The sequence below is a fragment of the Amyelois transitella genome, chromosome 15, assembly GCF_032362555.1.
Source record: "Amyelois transitella isolate CPQ chromosome 15, ilAmyTran1.1, whole genome shotgun sequence".
Taxonomy (NCBI): domain Eukaryota; kingdom Metazoa; phylum Arthropoda; class Insecta; order Lepidoptera; family Pyralidae; genus Amyelois; species Amyelois transitella.
The window spans coordinates 2,134,161-2,152,842 of NC_083518.1; the positions used below are offsets into that span (position 1 = coordinate 2,134,161).

Sequence of the window (18,682 nt, forward strand, 5' to 3'; positions counted from 1 at the left end):
ACATTAAAATAACAACATATTACAGAGTGTACAATTTTAATACTGGGTCACGTGTTGGCTCCCGACCTCAAGGATGACCAGGACTTAAAAAGGGAACAAAGGGGATTTTCAGTGAGAGCGAATATGTAGGCCCGCAGGTTTACACGTTGTTGAAGAGAAAAGTTTATAACATTTTTAACAACTAGGAGTCTTTGTTACTTTGTAATTTTACATGGTCAACAGTCCGACTGTGCAAACTTTGCTCAGTTGTAATTTTGAGGGGTTAAATATATAAATTGATTCATTCAATTATTCTGGTATAAAAGCTAATTGTCAACATGGCATTATAAAGTCTACCATTTACGGGGTTGACAACTCCTTATGATTTCATAACTATGGGTTTTGATTTTAACTGCAGATTTGCAATTTTATTCGATATCTATTTTTATTGATTTTCTTCCATATCATCAATAATAATATATAATTATATTCATATTAATCATTGGTAGGTACCTACTTTCCTCTCTGGCAAACGAAATTAATCTGCCGACGCGGCAGTTATATTAAAACAAAAGCAGAGAAGTTAGAAAATGTTACCATAGAAACATGAACAGAATTGGAATAGGAGCGTGACTCGCGTGCCAAAGTTGAGAGTCAGTAGTCTTAAATGTGTGGGGCTACTTAAAATATAGGATCGGAGCCGGCACATTAAAATATATGTAACTACCTAGGTTTGAAAAATTTGATTTGATTTTTGTTTTCCCGCAAGGGTTTGCGGGAAAACAAAAATCAAATCAAATTCATTCATATTAAAAAATGACATTGACATTTGAGTCTAATATGTCTAAAACTATTTGCGTTCAGAAACGTTACAAATGCATGAGAGCAAATTCAAACAAAACGTCCTCAATTTTTATGTTTCGTTATAACGATTTTGTTTTTAAACCATCCTGAAATAATATAAGACCATGCCCTTTAATAATAAATATTCTTGTCAGTACTATATCATATCTTCCCTTTCTCTTCCTAATTTTATATTTATATTTTTGTTAACTTTCAAATGTTTTGTGTTGTTGTGGTCAACAGCCAACAGGGATTTTGTCAGTGGGTTTTTTATTTATAAAATAAACAAAGAACTTAAAATAAATGAGATGGATGATATGACCACAGCGTTTATCAGAGGTTTTATTCACAAAGCTTGTCAGGTTTGGTCTTATTGTCTTTTTTTCTGCCTTTGGTTATCTCAAAGCGAAAGGAAAGCGAGAAAGAATACATTACCATTCTTCCATTGTAATATCGTAAAGATCTGTCAATGTTGGGAAGCAGTTGTGTGATAAAATTAAATCCGGAAAAAACTTGCATACATTATCCAAAGGGACAAAATAACAAAGAACATTGAGTTTCAGTTTCCGAACGTCAAATTTTACAATGACCGCCAATCAGAAACCTGCTTTCTTGTCTACCTTGCTGACTGGTAGATACTGACATTTGATTTTGTTTTTTAACGTCCTCACCTCAATAACGTCTGGAATTTGAAAACTCAACAAACCTCTAAAGTAAACGTAGTGATTGGTCTGAAGTAAAACGTTGCTTTTAATTGTGACTGTTATTGTGTAAAAAAATAGGTGTAGTGGTTAAAAATACTGCCGAAATTATTTACAGCCAATTAATTATATGTTGCGTTCGTGTGTATAATTGTGCAGCTGTGGTATGTTACATGTGTAAATCTACACTTATATCTATTGCAGTTTTTATTATCCAGACTAAATTTTGAATCGGTGTAACCAAGCAACAATGGTACATTTTTAAAAATTCCAACATTTTCAGGACACCAGACAATTGGCAAGATGATCACCCACCCACCCATATCAGAAGATGTGAATTCGCTTTTGTAAGTTCAATTGAATTTGTTTGTCCCTTATTTTTAGATTGCCGTTTGTAAGAGTCCTCTGTATTAGGCAATAGAATAGTACTTGTTTCCGTAATGTAAGTTCACATGATACAACCAAAATGTTTTTTTCTTTTCTGGTGTACTAGTTTAGAATGACAATAATTTTATAAAATTATCAGTTGAAGTTATTAGTTTACTTGTCATTTTATGGTAGATTCCTTACCTAGTGTACCAATTTATTTACGAAACTAAAATTACTTATGTATCTCGACATGAGTTGGTTAAAATGCCATGACAAGTATCCATTGTCTAAATACCTTTACTGCAACAACACCATGACTATGATTTAAATCCTTTTAAATTAGTGTCTTTATAAAAGAATACAAACTAGGTATGTACATTATGCTTAGATTAGAAAGATGCAACATCTAAATACAAAGCAGAAATTAAAGTTCAAATCAGGTTTTCTTCTTCCTCCTGATATTACCAAGTTCCTGTGGGTAGGAAACCTACTAATGTAGGTTTGGTACCTCAGGAAAGAATCGTTGGCCTATAGTACGATTGAATATTACTATTATAATATTAATATTTAACCAAAAAAGCCGTATGCCGTGTGGTTCCCAGCACTAATACAAAAAAGAATAGGACCACTCTATCTCTTTCCCATGGATGTTGTAAAAGGTGACTAAGGAATAGGCTTACAAACTTGGGAGTCTTTTTTAGGCGATAGGCTAGCAACCTGTCACTATTTGAATCTCAATTCTATCATTAAGTCAAATAACTGAATGTGGCCATTCAGTCTTTTCAAGACTGTTGGCTCTGTCTACCCCGCAAGGGGTATAGACGTGACCATATGTATGTATGCATGTATGTATGCACAAAAGCCATTTGTGTCTGCATACTACTCTATACTCACTCATACTACTCTATACTCATACTACTCTGCATAGTACTATTTTAGATTGTGTGACAATGAGGATTCATGTAATCTTTTTTTTTGCATTACAGCAATGAAGTCCTCCAGGAGATATCGGATAACATCCGGAACATGATGCAGGAACTCTGGCTGAAATGGTCTCACCTTGGTGTGGATGACGGCACCAAGTTCAACAACATAGCCAAGTTGGTGCAGATTGAGAAGGAACTGCACCGGGACGTCATATCAGAGACCAGACAGAAAGTGCTCAAAATGGAGGCGCAAGTGGAGAGTGAGTATTATAAGTTTATTCATTCTTTTTTTTTTTCTCAATCTCTTCTATTCTCAAGGTTGTGGAAAATGTTAGATTATGATATGCTAATTTTGATGAAATTTGTCATATAGATAGTTTTGGTCTGTAGGAGTAATATAATCTAACTTTAATTTCTTGATAGGACGAAAGCCCAAAGCAAAAACTTATATATAATATAAAAGTTACTGTCCAAGTAATGTTGTGGACAGCTAATTATCACACCCCTTTCACGGAAGGGTAGGCTGACACTACATATTTCCTAATGTCACAATCCTTGCACACTTCATCTGCAGTTTCACATTCATCATCAGCCTTTTAAGCTTTTATCCGCGCATAACCTTACCCTATTGTTTTCCAGAGCTGAAGGAGGAATCTAAGGAACTGAGTAAATGTCTGTCAGTGGAAATCACCATACCGGAGTGCGGTGAGGACATGATGCTGGTGGATTATAAGAAGTTGTTGGAGGAGCAGATTGCTGGGTAAATATTTGTTTCTCTTTTAAATATAAATTTTCCCTTCACAAGTTTTGGAAGGATGTAACTCTTGACTTTGTATCCATACAAAATATTATTAAATTGATTCTTTTTTTTTATCAGGTACAGAGATCAAATGGAGAAGCGTCGTATGAAGATGGATAGGCTTTTGGAGTGGCAACAGGACCTCTCTCAGAAGCTGGCAGTTACCATAAACATGCTGAACGAGGGTCCTCCCTTGCCCTCCGAGGAGGATCTAGAGCGGCTGAAGGACCATCTGGAAGACCTGCAATCGGAGAGGGACAAGAGGGCAGAGATTTTTCTGACAACGCAAGTTGATATCAAGGACATTATGGGTATGTGTACTCATTTATTAACCCCCGACGGAAAAAGAGGGGTGCTATAACTTTGATTTCTTAGCTATACTTTAAGAAATCTGTATGTTAACACTAACTTTGACTTTTATGTTTTAGTGTTAGCTGTCAATATATTTTATTAATATGTGCTTAGCTAAGTTCATTTATTACGAACAGCCTATTTTGATAGTGACAGTTTTTTTTTGTCTCTGTACTTTGGCTTATATTATTCTTATGAATGAATTACTCCTTATAGTCCAACAAAAAAATAACAATGTTATGGAAATAGCATATACCAAGATGTAGTACAATGAGCATCTTATCCCCTTTTTCCGTTGCCCCTAATGCTGGACTACATACTCTCTAAGTTTTGGTGACTACATCATTCAATCAGCAATTCATTTCTCGTCCCTTTCATACAGAAAAGCTGCAAGTCAAGCCAAGCACATCATTCGAGAAAGCGGTGGTGGGGTCCCTGTCTGTGGATTTCATAGTGTCTGATAGAAACATGAACGAGCTGGCTAAGCTGAGGCAGAAACTGCAGGAGCAATATGAACAGACCAACAATAGGGTAAGAACGAAAAAATCAATTTATTATGTTTGTTTGTTTGTTTGTATAGAAATTTACACAGTAACAAGAAAATAGTACAAAGTTATAAAAGAAACAAATCACTTGCAATGATGGACTTATCCCATGAAGGGATATCTTCCAGTCAACTGGCAAACGATAAAGGAACTGGATAATTCAGTAAAAAGCTGCAAGTTTATGTCAGCAGTTCCTACAAGTTTTTATAGTTCCAAGCGCCTTTTATGAAAAAAAGACATTTATTTCTGTAGACCAATTCTGTTACAAATGATAATAAAAAAAAAATTGATATAGGTTTTGGAACTCCGCGAGCGCCTTTCCAAACTGTGGGACTGCCTAGAAGAGGATCATATATACCGGGAGAACTTCCTGCAGGCCCACCCCGGGTGCAACCCGCAGACTGAGGCTGCCATCAAGGAGGAGATCAAGCGGTGCGAGAAGATTAAACGTCAGAAGATACAGGTAATAAGATAGTTATCGTCTTTTTTTTGTTCCGTGTGGTTCCCGGCAGCACAAAAAAACAGAAAAAGACCACTCCCATCTCTTACCCATGGATGTCGTAAAAGGCAACTAAGGGATAGGCTTATAAACTTGAGATTCTTCTTTTAGGCGACTGTCTAGTAACCTGTCACTATTTGAATCTCAATTCTATCATCAAGCCAAACAGCTGAGTTGGCTCTGTCTACCCCACAAGGGATATAGACGTGATTATATGTATGTATTGTCTTTTTTTCCCAGATGGCACAGGGAACCGCGCAGTAAGTGTAAGCTTTGTCCTTGTCTTTGTCTATTGTGCGAATGGCCTTATTCTTTTATTCAACTTAATGATTAGCCAATACAATGTCCAGTGGGCCTAGGAGATACTATACCTAGGATACTTGGGCCACCTTCCGTAAATCAGGACAAGGTGACTTATGTATTTCCTAGGTCTAGGATGACTGTGCTCAGTTTTGTGGCGGATACTAAGCTCACTTAACCATACCCCTTTAGTCTAGAAGGAGAGAGGATGTGGAACAACATTTTTTTGAACAATCAAATGGCACTTGCAATTGCATTAGCGAATATTCTTTTTTTTTCTTAATTTCGCGTTGCATATTATTTAAAAATTATACAGGTATTAAACGCGCACGCAACGTCCTTTATTATATTTCGGGCATTTCGAATCATGTTGCAATGATACGTAGTCATTTAGCTCAGTATTATTTATAAATAGATAAAAGTTTACTTTAGAATTTTATAAGAACTGATTTAAATTTCATTCCACTGCGCATTTCAATGAAATTAAACTTTTCTAACAAGGTGTTCGTGGCCAACATGCGAACTAAGATCAAGCTGATGTGGGACAACATAATGTACTCTCCGCAACAAAGGCAGGAGTTCCTGCATTATTACCAGGATATATTCACTGAGGACACACTGACGCTACACGAGATGTATTTGGATAAGATCACTGCGTACTACAATGATAACAAGTGAGTGATTTACATTATTTTTGTTAACTAGTAATTCTTATTTCAGGGCTCTTTTATTTGCTGCTGTATGTTCCTATTCGTTATTCTGTCATTAAACTTATGAAATATCCTAAATTCATCCAACAAATTGTACTCGGTCTCCCTGTCTTATTTTATTAATCACAAAATTTGTCAGAACCATATACAAGTATTTAATATTAAGATCATTTGGTTTGACTCTTCTAAACATGCACTTTGGAAGCTGTAGTAAATTTAATTATACTTATGCTGACGTCAATAATTTCGAAATTAAATATATTTCTATTTAAACGACAATATGTGTTTATATACAATGGGATATCGTCGGATATTTAAGTAAATGTTTGTTTACAAATTAATTTAAGACACCTTTTTCCTTGAGGGTTAAACATTGATAACAACTCTCCACTTGTCACAATCCCTGCATACTTTCGCTCTATCCACATTCATAACTCATGCATGCTGTTCGATTCAGGGTATTCTTGACTTGTCCTTTTGGCAGTACGACCTCGATTTATTCAAGTAACTTTCGTTTAATCCTTCCCTTTCCATTAAAAAACAGCTTCACAGTATGTGTCTCTCGCCAGGAATATCTTCGACCTGATAACGACTCGGAAAAACCTCTGGCTGAAGATGACTGAATTGGACGCTCGTGCGTCCGACCCGGCGCGTTATAACAATCGCGGCGGGCAACTGCTGAAGGAGGAGAAGGAGAGGAAGGCTATCTGTAGCAATGTGAGTGTGAACAGAGAGGATTATAGATGTAATTTATGCTAACATGTACTATTAAGCTATATTGTAAAGCCATTTTACATACATATATAAAATCACGCCTCTTTCCCGGAGGGGTAGGCAGAGACTACCTCTTTCCACTTGCCACGATCTCTGCATATTTCCTTCGCTTTTAATTTAAAGCCATTTTAATATGTATTATTTCTGGAAGATAACCGAATAAGGCACTCGAGCGTCGCTAACTGAAGGGGAGAAGGAGAGAAAAGCTTTCTGTAGCAATTTGAGTATGAAAAGAGTGGATTATGGCTGTCTGTAGGATATCCTTTGTGACATTATATTATCTTTAGAAAATGCCAGAGTTAGATGGTCGCGTGAACGACCCAGCGCGGTACAATAAACGCAGGGACAACTGCTGAATGTAGAAAAAAAGAGGAAGGCTTTTTGTAGCAATGTTGTAGCCATTTTACCCAGCCATTACACATTCTACAGTAAAGGAAAGATCCGGGGATGTCGAAAACCAGTGTAAAATAAAGTTTAGTACTACAGAAATATTAATTTGAGGTGATATTTTAACTGGATCGATTAAAATAAAACAACGTCGTAATTCACAGTGTATATCAAAGACAAGACAAAGACAAGGCTTAAAGATGGAGCAAAGCGCGAGTCGCATTTTGTTTACAATTATAACAACAGATGGCGCTATCTATCATTTGCAAATAACTCTTTCATCATCCTCTTCTTATTTGCAAACCCATGGCCTTGGAACAGTCCTCAGTCTTCTTTTGTGAAATTGCTTTGGTAAGGACGTCAGCAACCATTTCCTGCGTCCCAACATAATTGAGCTTGATCTCTTCAGCGGTCACCTTCTCTCGAAGAAAATGGTATCGTATATCGATATGTTTGCTACGGGCACAGTAAGAGTCATTGCCTGCAAATTTAATCGCACTTTGATTATCACAGTTAATAACAGTAGAAGAAACTGTAACATTGAAATACAGTTCTGATTCCAAGTGTCGCAGCCACATGGCCTCTTGAGTGGCTGTAGCCAATGCCATATATTCTGCTTCCATTGTTGATAATGCAACTGTGCTCTGACGCTTAGAGCACCATGAAATTGAAGCACCCTGAAACAGAAATGTGTAGCCGGAGCAAGACCTCCGACTGTTAATATCCGATGCCCAGTCTGAGTCGCAGTAGCCAAAGACCCTTTCTTCGTCCTGGTTTTGACAAAACAATAGTTTGTATTCTTTGGTTCCTTTAATGTATCGAAGCACCCTTTTTACTGCCAACCAGTGTGGTAATTCTGGTTTATTATTGAAACTGCTTAATTTATTTACCACGAAGCATATGTCTGGTCTTGTGCCTTGTGATAAATATAATAGACTTCCAATTGCTTCCTGATAAGGGACATTTTTTATAATGTTTTCTTCTCCTGTACTAATCAGTTTAGTGCTTGTATCACACGGTGAATAAACTGGATTACATTCTGTCATTTTAAATCTGTACAGGATTTTTTCAATGTAGGCAGTCTGATCAATTTGTATCTGGTCTCTTGTCTCATTTTGTTTTATTCTCCAACCAAGAAAATGATTTACTGGCCCAAGTATTTTCATATTAAATTTGTTTTTCAGTTTTTGTTTTATTTCTTCTCCTGTTTGTATATTATTATAAAAGATTAATAAATCATCTACATAAATTAATATGTACACAATATTTCCATTCTTATCTTTCCTGTAATAAACACACGGATCCACAGATGTACTCTTCATACCCAGATCTTTCAACACAGAGGTAAGTTTCAAATTCCATTGGCGACTAGCCTGTTTTAAGCCATAAATTGACTTATTCAGTTTGCACACTTCATGTCCATGTTCATAAGAGGGCGGTTGAGTCATATAAATCTCTGCATCTATATCGCCTTGCAAAAATGCAGTGACTGCATCCATCTGTTCTATGTATAAGTTGTATTTCACAGACAAAGCAAATAAATATCTGATTGAGGTGTGTCGTACTACCGGAGCAAATATTTCATTATATTCTATTCCTTTCTTTTGAATAAAACCTTTTATCACTAATCTTGCTTTATAACGTATGACTTCTCCATTGGCGTTAGTTTTAATTTTAAAGACCCATTTACATGGAATAACCCTCTTATTTTCCGGAAGAGCAACTAATGTCCAAGTGTTATTCTGTAGAAGTGACTCAAATTCACTGTTCATGGCATCTTTCCACTCTTTTGCTTTAGGGCCTGAGAGTGCCTCTTCAACCGTCTCAGGTTCTTTTACTGTAGGAACTACGGATTGATTTGAACTGTTTGAGCTGTCTTCATAACAGAAATATGTAGTAGGTTTATTTCTCGGTCTTAGAGTTATATTGCTAAATGACGCAACTTCCTCTTCATTGGTCATATCAGAATCAGGATTGTATAGTGATTCATTATCTGATTCTGAATCTATTACTTCACTATTGACATCATGCAGCTGTTCGTCATCTGAACTAGTACTAGCTTTCACACCTTCAGTCTCAGCATCTGATTGTTGATCTTCTTGTTGCTGCAGAGTGGTAAGTGGCATTATGACACAGTTATTTCTAGCTTCATGTTCAAGAAAAATGACATCTCTACTTTTATATATTTGCTTCTTCTTCAAATCATACAATCTATATCCTTTAGTGTATTCACAGTATCCAACAAATATCATTTTGACAGCTTTTGAATCCCATTTTTGCCTTTTTTCTTTTGGCACGTGTACCATAGCAGGGCAGCCAAAAATTCTCATATTGTTTAAGTTTGGTTTATTACCTGTCCACATTTCATGAGGCGTTTTGTAGTCCAGAGATTTTGTTGGCGAACGATTTATTATGTATGCTGCTGTTGAAACCGCTTCAGCCCAGAAACTCTTTTGCAGTCTGGAATTCAAAATTATACATTTAGCCCTTTCCACTAAGGTACGGTTCATACGCTCTGCCAAGCCATTCTGCTGGGGCGTATATGGGTTCGTAGTTTGATGCTGTATACCTGATTTAACTAAAAAAGAATCAAATGCATTATTCATGTACTCTTTTCCGTTGTCTGTGCGTAGTATTTTAATTTTTTTATTAGTTTCATTTTCGACTAAACTCTTATATTCTTTAAATTTATCTAATGCATCTGATTTATTTTTCAAAAAATATACTGACACTTTTCTGCTATAATCATCGATAAAGGTAATATAATATTTGGCTCCTCCTATAGAACTTGTCTCCATAGGACCACATAAGTCAGAGTGAATTAATTGGAGCACTTCAGTAGCCCGTGTGCCAATGTTCTTAAAAGGTTGTCTACTCATTTTGCCTTCTAAGCATGTTGTACAAATTTGATTACCTTTTTTTGATAATTTGATCCCTTCTGCACTATCTGTTATTTTCTGTAAGTCTGTGAAGTTAAGATGGCCCATCCGTTGATGCCACAAGTTTATATCACTCTCATCTACTGTTGATAGGAATGCCGGTGTGGCGGTAACATTATTTAGTAAATACATGTTATTACGATGCATAGCTGTCAAAATCAATTTTTTATTTTGATATATTCTACAACCATCTTTCTCAAATTTCACTTCACAGCCATTGTTCACCATTTGACTAACAGAAATTAAATTAGTAGTCAGGGAGGGTACATACAAAACATTTCTAACCTGTATTTTGCGTATTACACCATCGGAATCTTTTATTTGTAAATCCACATTGCCTGTACCTTTCACTGCCACTGACTTATTGTCTGCCACCTTGATGTTGCTTATTGTTGAAGGAGAAATGTTGTACATCCACTTCTTATCTCTGCACATGTGCAGAGACGCTCCGGAGTCAACATACCAGCAAGTTTCATCCAACTCTGCAGCAACTGGAAAAGCAGCATAATATGCATTATTTTTAGAATCATCATCGTTTGATTTACCTTTCTTTTGTTTATCTTTAAAGTAACAATCCTTGGCCATATGCCCATACTTATTACAAATATAACAACGAGGACCTTTCTTTTTTGCTTGTGGATTTTTTTGTGACTTTGATGCATTTTTATTAGATGACTTAGCTAAGTAAGCAGCTGTATCTGATACCCTAACCTCTTGTAACAGTTTTGTTTTCACATAATCAGCAGTAATATCGACGCCTGAGCTCTCTAAGGCCATTATCATCGGTTTGTAGTAATCGGGGAGGCCAGCGAGCAACAATGTACCAAGCCACTCGTCTCCTACTACAAAGTTAATGTTTCTTAATTTATGAGCTGTGGACATTACCTTGTTAACATACTCCTCAATACTTGAGCAGTTGTCCAGTGTAGTGGTGATCAGATCTCGCAGCAAACCTACTTTTCTACTGAGCCCGGAGTCATCAAACACTTTTTCCAATTTTGTCCATACCTGTTTGGCTGTGGATGCCTCCTGAACATGAACGTAATTAATTGGATCTACCAGAAGTATAATTTTAGATCTTGCCTTTGTGTTTTTCTTACTGTCGGAGACGTATCCCATATCCGGTTCAATTTCCTGCCACAACTCTTCATGTTCCAGATAATTTTTCACGGCAAATTTCCATGACTGATAGTTATCTCGTCCTATTAACTTTTCTATTGTGCCCATGGCTATTTGCGAAGCCATATTTTCTTACTGTTGTAAATAAAACGAGCTGAAAATGTGCTGAAACAAAGAAGATCGCAAACGCACGTTGCGATTTGCGGTAACCACTTGCAAGGTTTTTTTTGGTTATTTTAACAATCGAACCGGATCGCGTTACTTTTCGCGTAATTTCAAAAAATAATACTTTAAGAAGCGGCTTAAGGCCATAACCTATTAATTTGAGGTGATATTTTAACTGGATCGATTAAAATAAAACAACGTCGTAATTCACAGTGTATATCAAAGACAAGACAAAGACAAGGCTTAAAGATGGAGCAAAGCGCGAGTCGCATTTTGTTTACAATTATAACAACAGATGGCGCTATCTATCATTTGCAAATAACTCTTTCATCAAGAAATATGTTTAGTTTTACAAATTTTTACATATAATCACGGCAGGCAGGGACTAACTTAAATATTTTTTTCTCTAATTTAAATAATGTTAATAATACTCATTCACAGTTGCCTAAGATAGAGGCGCAGTTGGAAGAGTTGGTGAACGAATACGAAGCTAAGACTGGAAACACTTTCACCGTGGAAGGAAAACCCTTATTGCAGCTTATCGAGGAAGAATGGGAGACCAGGAAAGTGGTATGAGAATAATCTTATCCCTTTTTATTTGTGTCGTTTTTTTGTTTGTTTCATTTCGCTAGGTGTGACATTACAAGATTAACTTCAATATAGACAAATAGTGAATTCACGTGAACCTTGTGCATTTTCATGTATTTGGCTTAAAATTTTCAATCGCATATAACCTTAATCCTTTGATAGAGAGTTCGTTTTGTTTTTTTTTGTTGATTCGTTGATATTCTTAATTTTTAAACGCTTAGGTAGGTAGGTAGGTCATAACAAAATATTGGGTTGTCATATTGAGCATACCATTTATTGCGACGCTCCATTGCTACGCTATTTTTATACGTGACACCTTTGATTATACGAACATGAATTCCAATTTCATATTGACAGTAGTCCTTTTGAACATTCTTAACATAATTAATAGGCAATGAAGTTCACAACTGAGACAAAGATAAAGCTTACGTGTCAATATTTGTAGGAGCGTCACAACAAAGTATCTGCTCGTCGAGCGGGCGCTACGCCGGGCACTCCGTCGCTCCGCTCGCTCGCCACGTCCCCGCTCGGCAAGCGGAACCGCACCGCCGCCGGGCTCGCTCACACACAAGACAGGAACAGGTCAGTGTCTCTCACGGGGCAGGCAGAGTCTCTCTATATCTACAGGAGCGTCACAACAGAGTGTCGCACTCCGTCGCTCCTCAGTTTCCTGCGACTCCTGCCTGACTTTCGCAACCTTTTGCCAGCAATCTTTGACTACTACTACTAGTTCTCAATTCTTTTTATATAATGGCAGTTGGCATTTTGTAACAGTAGTGATTCCCCCGCAGGCCGCTAGCTGAGTTTACGAAAAAGTTTATCAATAAAAGAACATCAAACAAACAAAACAATACTTCAGTACATATTCCCGTATCCACACCACCTTTCTATCCTGAAGTCCTCTAATATTTCTCGTTGTGTGAGAGCAGTTAGCACTGTCTAACAGTAGTGTGTCCCCCGCAGGCCGCCAGCGAAGCGACAACTTATAACGGGCAGCGCTACGAAAGCGGTCAGCTCAATCGCCAACAATCTATCCGCGCTCAGGAGGACGGCTATATCTACGGTTAAGAGGTAATTATTAGAATATAATGTTTTCCCAGGTATTTATGTTATTGTTGTACAATCAAAAGAGCCGAGGCGACATAAGTGCAAAAATTAGTGCAAAAAAAGTAGAACATTTGGCAGAAATTTAATAACATACATACCACGCAAGGAATATAGACGTGATTTATATAATCACGTGGACAGAGCCAAACTTCCTTAAAAGACTGATAGGATACGTTCAGCTGTTTGGCACAGTGCAATAATATTTTTTTTATCATTGTATGTTTGCATGTAATTGACACCAAGAATTTAATAGATTTTATTTAATAACGCCTCTTTCGACCATAGAAGTTTATTTTACACTATGTTCAACACACTTTTGTAAATTTCATAATTTCCATTTGCTACGGCATCATTGCATATGTGAAGTGATTCCTCCACACTAGTTGAACGTACTTTTGTAACCTTCTTACTTGTAATAGCATTGCTCATTCCTATAACTTGATTCCAGCGCGCGGCTATGAAGATCACATCTTGCAACATCTAAACATTACTTCTATTGTTTTAATACGTAAGGAATGAGTAATGTTACATGAATCATTTTTGTAGGTTACAGCTTGTAGGAATCGTAGATAATTGTTATTTCTTGTCATATTTTACAAATTTATTTAGTTGCTTTTAATATTCAGTTGAAGTAGATTCATATGTGTATTTTTAGTGCTGTAGAGTAAAGGTTCGTTCCAATGTGAAATTCTATAGACGGACAAGTTATACATATATAATTGTAGGTTAAATTAAGAATCACCATTGTCATAGGAATTTTACAGAAGAAAAAAAATTACGCCAATTTTTTTTTGCTCATTATTGTTCAATGTTTAATACCTTATACTTATTTGCCAATAGATTGAGCGAATGTAGTTTTTCTTTTTACCTCAGGAAATTAATTTTTATTCGAATTTGACATACCATTTATACTTTGATCTAAACATATTTTATAATTGATTTTTAACTTTCCCGTTGCATTAAAGTATTTATGTATGATTCGAAATATCTGAGATAAAATAAATGTACGATATTTTTTTTTATTTCATAAATACTAAATTCATTGTTGTCAATAAAAAACATATTAATTCTACAGGCGTGTAAGTGGTCGCTTGGCTGCTCGTATCGTGGCGGAGGGCAAGCCCGAAAATGCGAAGAGGAAGCTGGATTACGGGGGCGACGGGAAGAAGACGCCTAGGGTTAATGGCAGCATACTGAAACATAAGCGCACGGTAAGATTTTCCCTTATCTATTAAAATCAAAATTAATAATTTATAAAGAATAAAAGGCCGTCGCAGGCATTGTTATTGTGAGTTATCAATTGCATGTGTTTTTAAACATTAAATAACTTTTACTGTCTACCCCGCAAGGGATATAGACGTGACCATATGTATGTATGTATGTAATAACTTTTAAAATGAGAAATGCCTCCAATCGATGTCCCCCTTTTTTGAAGTCGGTTAAATTTCTAAAACCTAAGTGTAACAAACACAAAGAAGATAGAAGACGAAAGAAGTTTTAAGGGAGGATTATGACACACTTTGTAACATCGTTATAAACGAGGTAGTGAGACGCAGCGATAAATATGCATGACATACATCTGTGGCGACATCACTTACGTCACACACCATCTGTCAATCATAGCGAAGAAATTGACGCGCTCAGCCAATAGCAGCGAAGAGTCTAAATCGCGCAAGGAAAGATTTTTGTCTATTCCCAGATATCTTCAGACGTTTTGCTTCTCAGTCTGGAGTCTACTTTCCAAAATGTTGTCATTTATACTTTAATATTTAATACATCATCAATCCTAAAGATATTGTTTTATTTTAGTCCACGGGGAAACGTCGCAGCGTCGGCCGCAAGTCTATGAACGGCACTCGATCCACCGCCGGGTCCCAGGAGGAACCCAAGGACCCCTTGATGGAGACTACTTTGATGACCACCTACACAGACTTCAAGGTATGTTCGGGAATACATCTTTTCTTTTGCCTTCAATTTAAAAATTCAATAGATAATAACAATATTTTTATATGATTATTAACAATAGTTGCTTTGGGCGCTTGACTTGACTCACCCAATCCATGGTCAAAAGGCATACTGTGGGCTCCTTTCCAAAGTCGTGAGGATGCAACCGGGACTAAAGCCAGGAGGAAGAATAAGACTCTTAATATTTGAACTTCAGGTTGTTGTTGTAGATGTGTTTGAATGATGAAAATATTAATTTTATGAACTGTTCTGCGCGAGTTCGCGTGGACTCTCGTTAAGCGTGTGCATGTTTGATTTTATAAGAGTGAAGACTGAAGACCGATAGTTATTATTTTGTAATAAAGACATATTTTATTTCTTCTATACAACATTCATGAACATTAAAATCAATGACATAATCCTCTAACAATTCATGGGATATCAACTCTTTCGGTTATACTAGACAAATCGTTTGGGACTCTCACGCTTCAACAACAGTTCAATAAAGTTGTAATTTTGTTGCAGGATCGTATCAATGAGAAGCAGATCAGCCGCAGCTCATTGGCCGTCAACGGTCAGCCCCACTTCCCGATCCCCACGATCATCCACCCCACCATCGACGAAAAAACCACGCCCACCACCCCAAAAAAAACTCCGAGGACCAAAACGCCCTTAACCCCTAAAATAGGCAAAGAGAACTTACAACACAACCATTTAGTCACGCCGAAAAGCAACCTCCTTTACACACCCACAAGGTTAACCCGCTCCGCTTTGAAATTGAACGATGATGGCTTCGCTACACCCAGGGCGCCACTTAGCGCGAATAAAATGAATGTTCAAAGACAAAACACTGTAACTAGTATGTCGGTGAAGACCACGCCTAATGGCAATGTAAGCAGGTCGAAATCTCATACGCATTTGGTGCGAGCCAAGAATCGGCCACCTCTCATCTGAAATGTTTAAACGATCGCGAATTTCAATGTGTTATTTTAGATTATTTATGCTTAGTGGCTTGTCTCTAGGGACTATTAGGCAGAGATTCTACTTTGTAATTTTCTAAAACTGTTTAATTAAAATTATTTTAGAAAATTGTATATTTTCATACATGAACGAAAAACTGCTGTGAATAAAATTGCATGATGTCGTCCTATGCGTATCAACCATTACATTCATTGTGTTAAATTTTTTTGTGTTGTTTTGTGTTATTTGGTCTTATTATCGATCAGTAAATTTTTAAATAGTATCTCCTATAAAATGGTTCTTACACAATTTCATATCAACAAGTTAATTATAAAGCAAATAATATATTGAGATACGCGACCGCTGTGATACTTATTTATATAAATATGAATACGAATTTCGCTGCAATAAATATCAATTTCGATTTATTGTCAATTTTCATATAATTCATTTTTATTTCTTTCCAATTAATGTGTAATTTTGCGATGTTGTATCTTATTGTATATTTGAATCTCTAAATAGAGTTTAGTAGGGATGAAAAGTATTCTTTCACATCAGTTTTTATTAATTTGTTACAATGAAACATAGAAGTTGACTAATAAAGTAATAACTTAGATATATAGATAGATAAAACATTTTATTGCACCATAAGAGTTAAAGATACAATAACATCACAAAAGATAAAGAGATGGTACAAAGACAGGCTTATAGATAATGCAATCTCTTCCAGTCAAACTTTTAATTTAGATATATAAAATAACGTCAGAATTGGTTCGAAAGTTTCTTATAATATAGGTAACTAAAGCTGTTTTGATTTTTGTGGATGATATTTTGAACAATATCACAGGGTCTTGTAACAGCGCTTAGTTGTGTTTTTTCACAAAACAAGTAATTTTTGTTACGTAATAATCGAGGAGAAAGTTTAGCGCGAATTTTCCCTTTATTTTTTTTTGTCGCCTTTTGTGTAATTTGTAACAAGAAAAAAAATTGATGTGATAGTATTCTTTATGTCACAACGTATGTTCTAAGTTGTTTATAGATTGCGTTATTATGAGTGTTGCAATTTGCGTCTAGTTTAAGTAAGTTTTTATGTTAGTTTTTGACTGAAGGTTATAATTTTAGAATATGTTTTTTTTTCGTTCGATACTAATTTTACTGCGATGAAGTTAGTGGTTCGTTTGGTCTTCGCAAATGTTTGTCAAGAGATTGGGTTTGTCCACAATATTTCAACATTTAAATACTTACATCTGGAAAGTATAAATTGCGCTAACAGCAATAAATACGCCGTAAGTTATGAAAATATCTGGAATAAAAATGTAAATTCAACGTGAAAAATATTCAAATTAACCTATAAAAAGTATCATATTTAAAAAAAAAAACACGTTGATCGTGCCTTTGGGTATATTATTGAAATTATAGACGGCCATTCCCAATCGCATCGCAAATTTAGGGGGAAGCAAGTACCAACGTAAATATTTTATGGTACAATTATAAAAACGGGAAAATGTCATGTAATATCAGCTTCTATTGTTACAAAGGCAGCTTTCAGTTCTAGCAAAGAATTTAAAGAGATTTCAAACAAGAATTTTAGTTTGAATTTTTGAGAACTTGCTTTAACGCGATGGTTGGTAGTTGGTGGTTAAAAATTGTGAGATTGGTTACCGTTTCAATGAGCTACTAAAGTCGGATTGCAGTCGCTTTGTGTAAACTGACTTTCCCATTTACTACGAATACGTAGTCATAGAAATTAGAATATTTATAAGACAATAGAAATGCCAAAATGTACTTGAAACTACGAAATGAAGTGTCGCTGTCTGGTATTGTACGTAATTTTCTGCGCCAAGTACCTAAAGCTATCAAAGGAATTTCAGAATTGTGTTGCAAGATGAAAACGATATAGTGTTAAAACTGGGTCTCTTAGCATAAAAAATAATGTATTTTAATTTAGTATACCGTATGGCATAATGATTTATAGCATAACATTCTTTCGCATAACGGTTTACGCATAAATATTTGAAGCAACTATTTATAACTAACCTAACCTAACCTACCCTAAAAGTTAATTATGCCACTTTTACCCGTATGCCAAAGTTTTAATTATGCCTTTAGCATATTATGCCAAAATATTGTATGTCAAAATAATTTATGCGATAAAACTGCCCCCGTCACAACCATCAATTACGACGTCACATTCAACAGTACCTACTTCTATTGTCTTATATTATTCTGAACTCTATGATCGTAGTCATAGGTCAGACTTTAGTAAGAAATCCACCGTAATTTAACGTCAATAGGATTATTCTAAGCAATTTTTCTTAATTGTTTACTGTTTAATATATAAAATGATTATAAATTTTAGGTACTTAACTATCAGTATTCTGCAAGGCGCTTTCGCTTTCTGTGTCCATGCACGTTTGCACATTATGCGATTTATATAATTTCTTTTTATTTTATTACTAATATTATGATGTAAATTATGGTTGTAATATATTTGCATAATTTTAACAAACCTGGTTTTATTCAAAGTGTCAAACATACCTTCTTAATTTTAAGTCCTGCTTTTTCATAGACTTATTTAATGAATATACTGTAATGGGAAGTTGAATTATTGATCTATGATCTATACATATTTGTACTTATTGAAATACGATTCCCAATTTTAATACATAATAATAAG

General features: G+C 35.7%; 1 protein-coding gene across 1 annotated transcript; it reads left to right on the top strand.

Annotated features, from left to right (window-relative positions):
- The first annotated feature begins 1,498 nt into the window (after nt 1-1,498).
- LOC106139756 (protein regulator of cytokinesis 1) lies at nt 1,499-18,467 on the top strand. Its single transcript, XM_013341252.2, has 15 exons — nt 1,499-1,687; nt 1,807-1,870; nt 2,879-3,078; nt 3,458-3,578; nt 3,696-3,928; nt 4,351-4,499; nt 4,809-4,976; nt 5,814-5,986; nt 6,592-6,739; nt 11,848-11,976; nt 12,440-12,576; nt 12,958-13,065; nt 14,177-14,312; nt 14,911-15,039; nt 15,571-18,467. Exons 2-15 carry the CDS (start codon nt 1,827-1,829, stop codon nt 15,997-15,999), a joined length of 2,304 nt encoding a protein of 767 aa, XP_013196706.1. The 5' UTR covers nt 1,499-1,687; nt 1,807-1,826; the 3' UTR covers nt 16,000-18,467.
- Nucleotides 18,468-18,682: the final 215 nt, after the last annotated feature.

Excerpts from the sequence above, each read along its gene's own strand:
- LOC106139756 (XM_013341252.2), top strand. The coding sequence starts at position 1,827 with ATGATCACCCACCCACCCATATCAGAAGATGTGAATTCGCTTTT. Across the intron at positions 1,871-2,878 it reads GAAGATGTGAATTCGCTTTT|CAATGAAGTCCTCCAGGAGA; the intron begins GTAAGTTCAATT and ends TTTGCATTACAG. Across the intron at positions 6,740-11,847 it reads GGAAGGCTATCTGTAGCAAT|TTGCCTAAGATAGAGGCGCA; the intron begins GTGAGTGTGAAC and ends ACTCATTCACAG.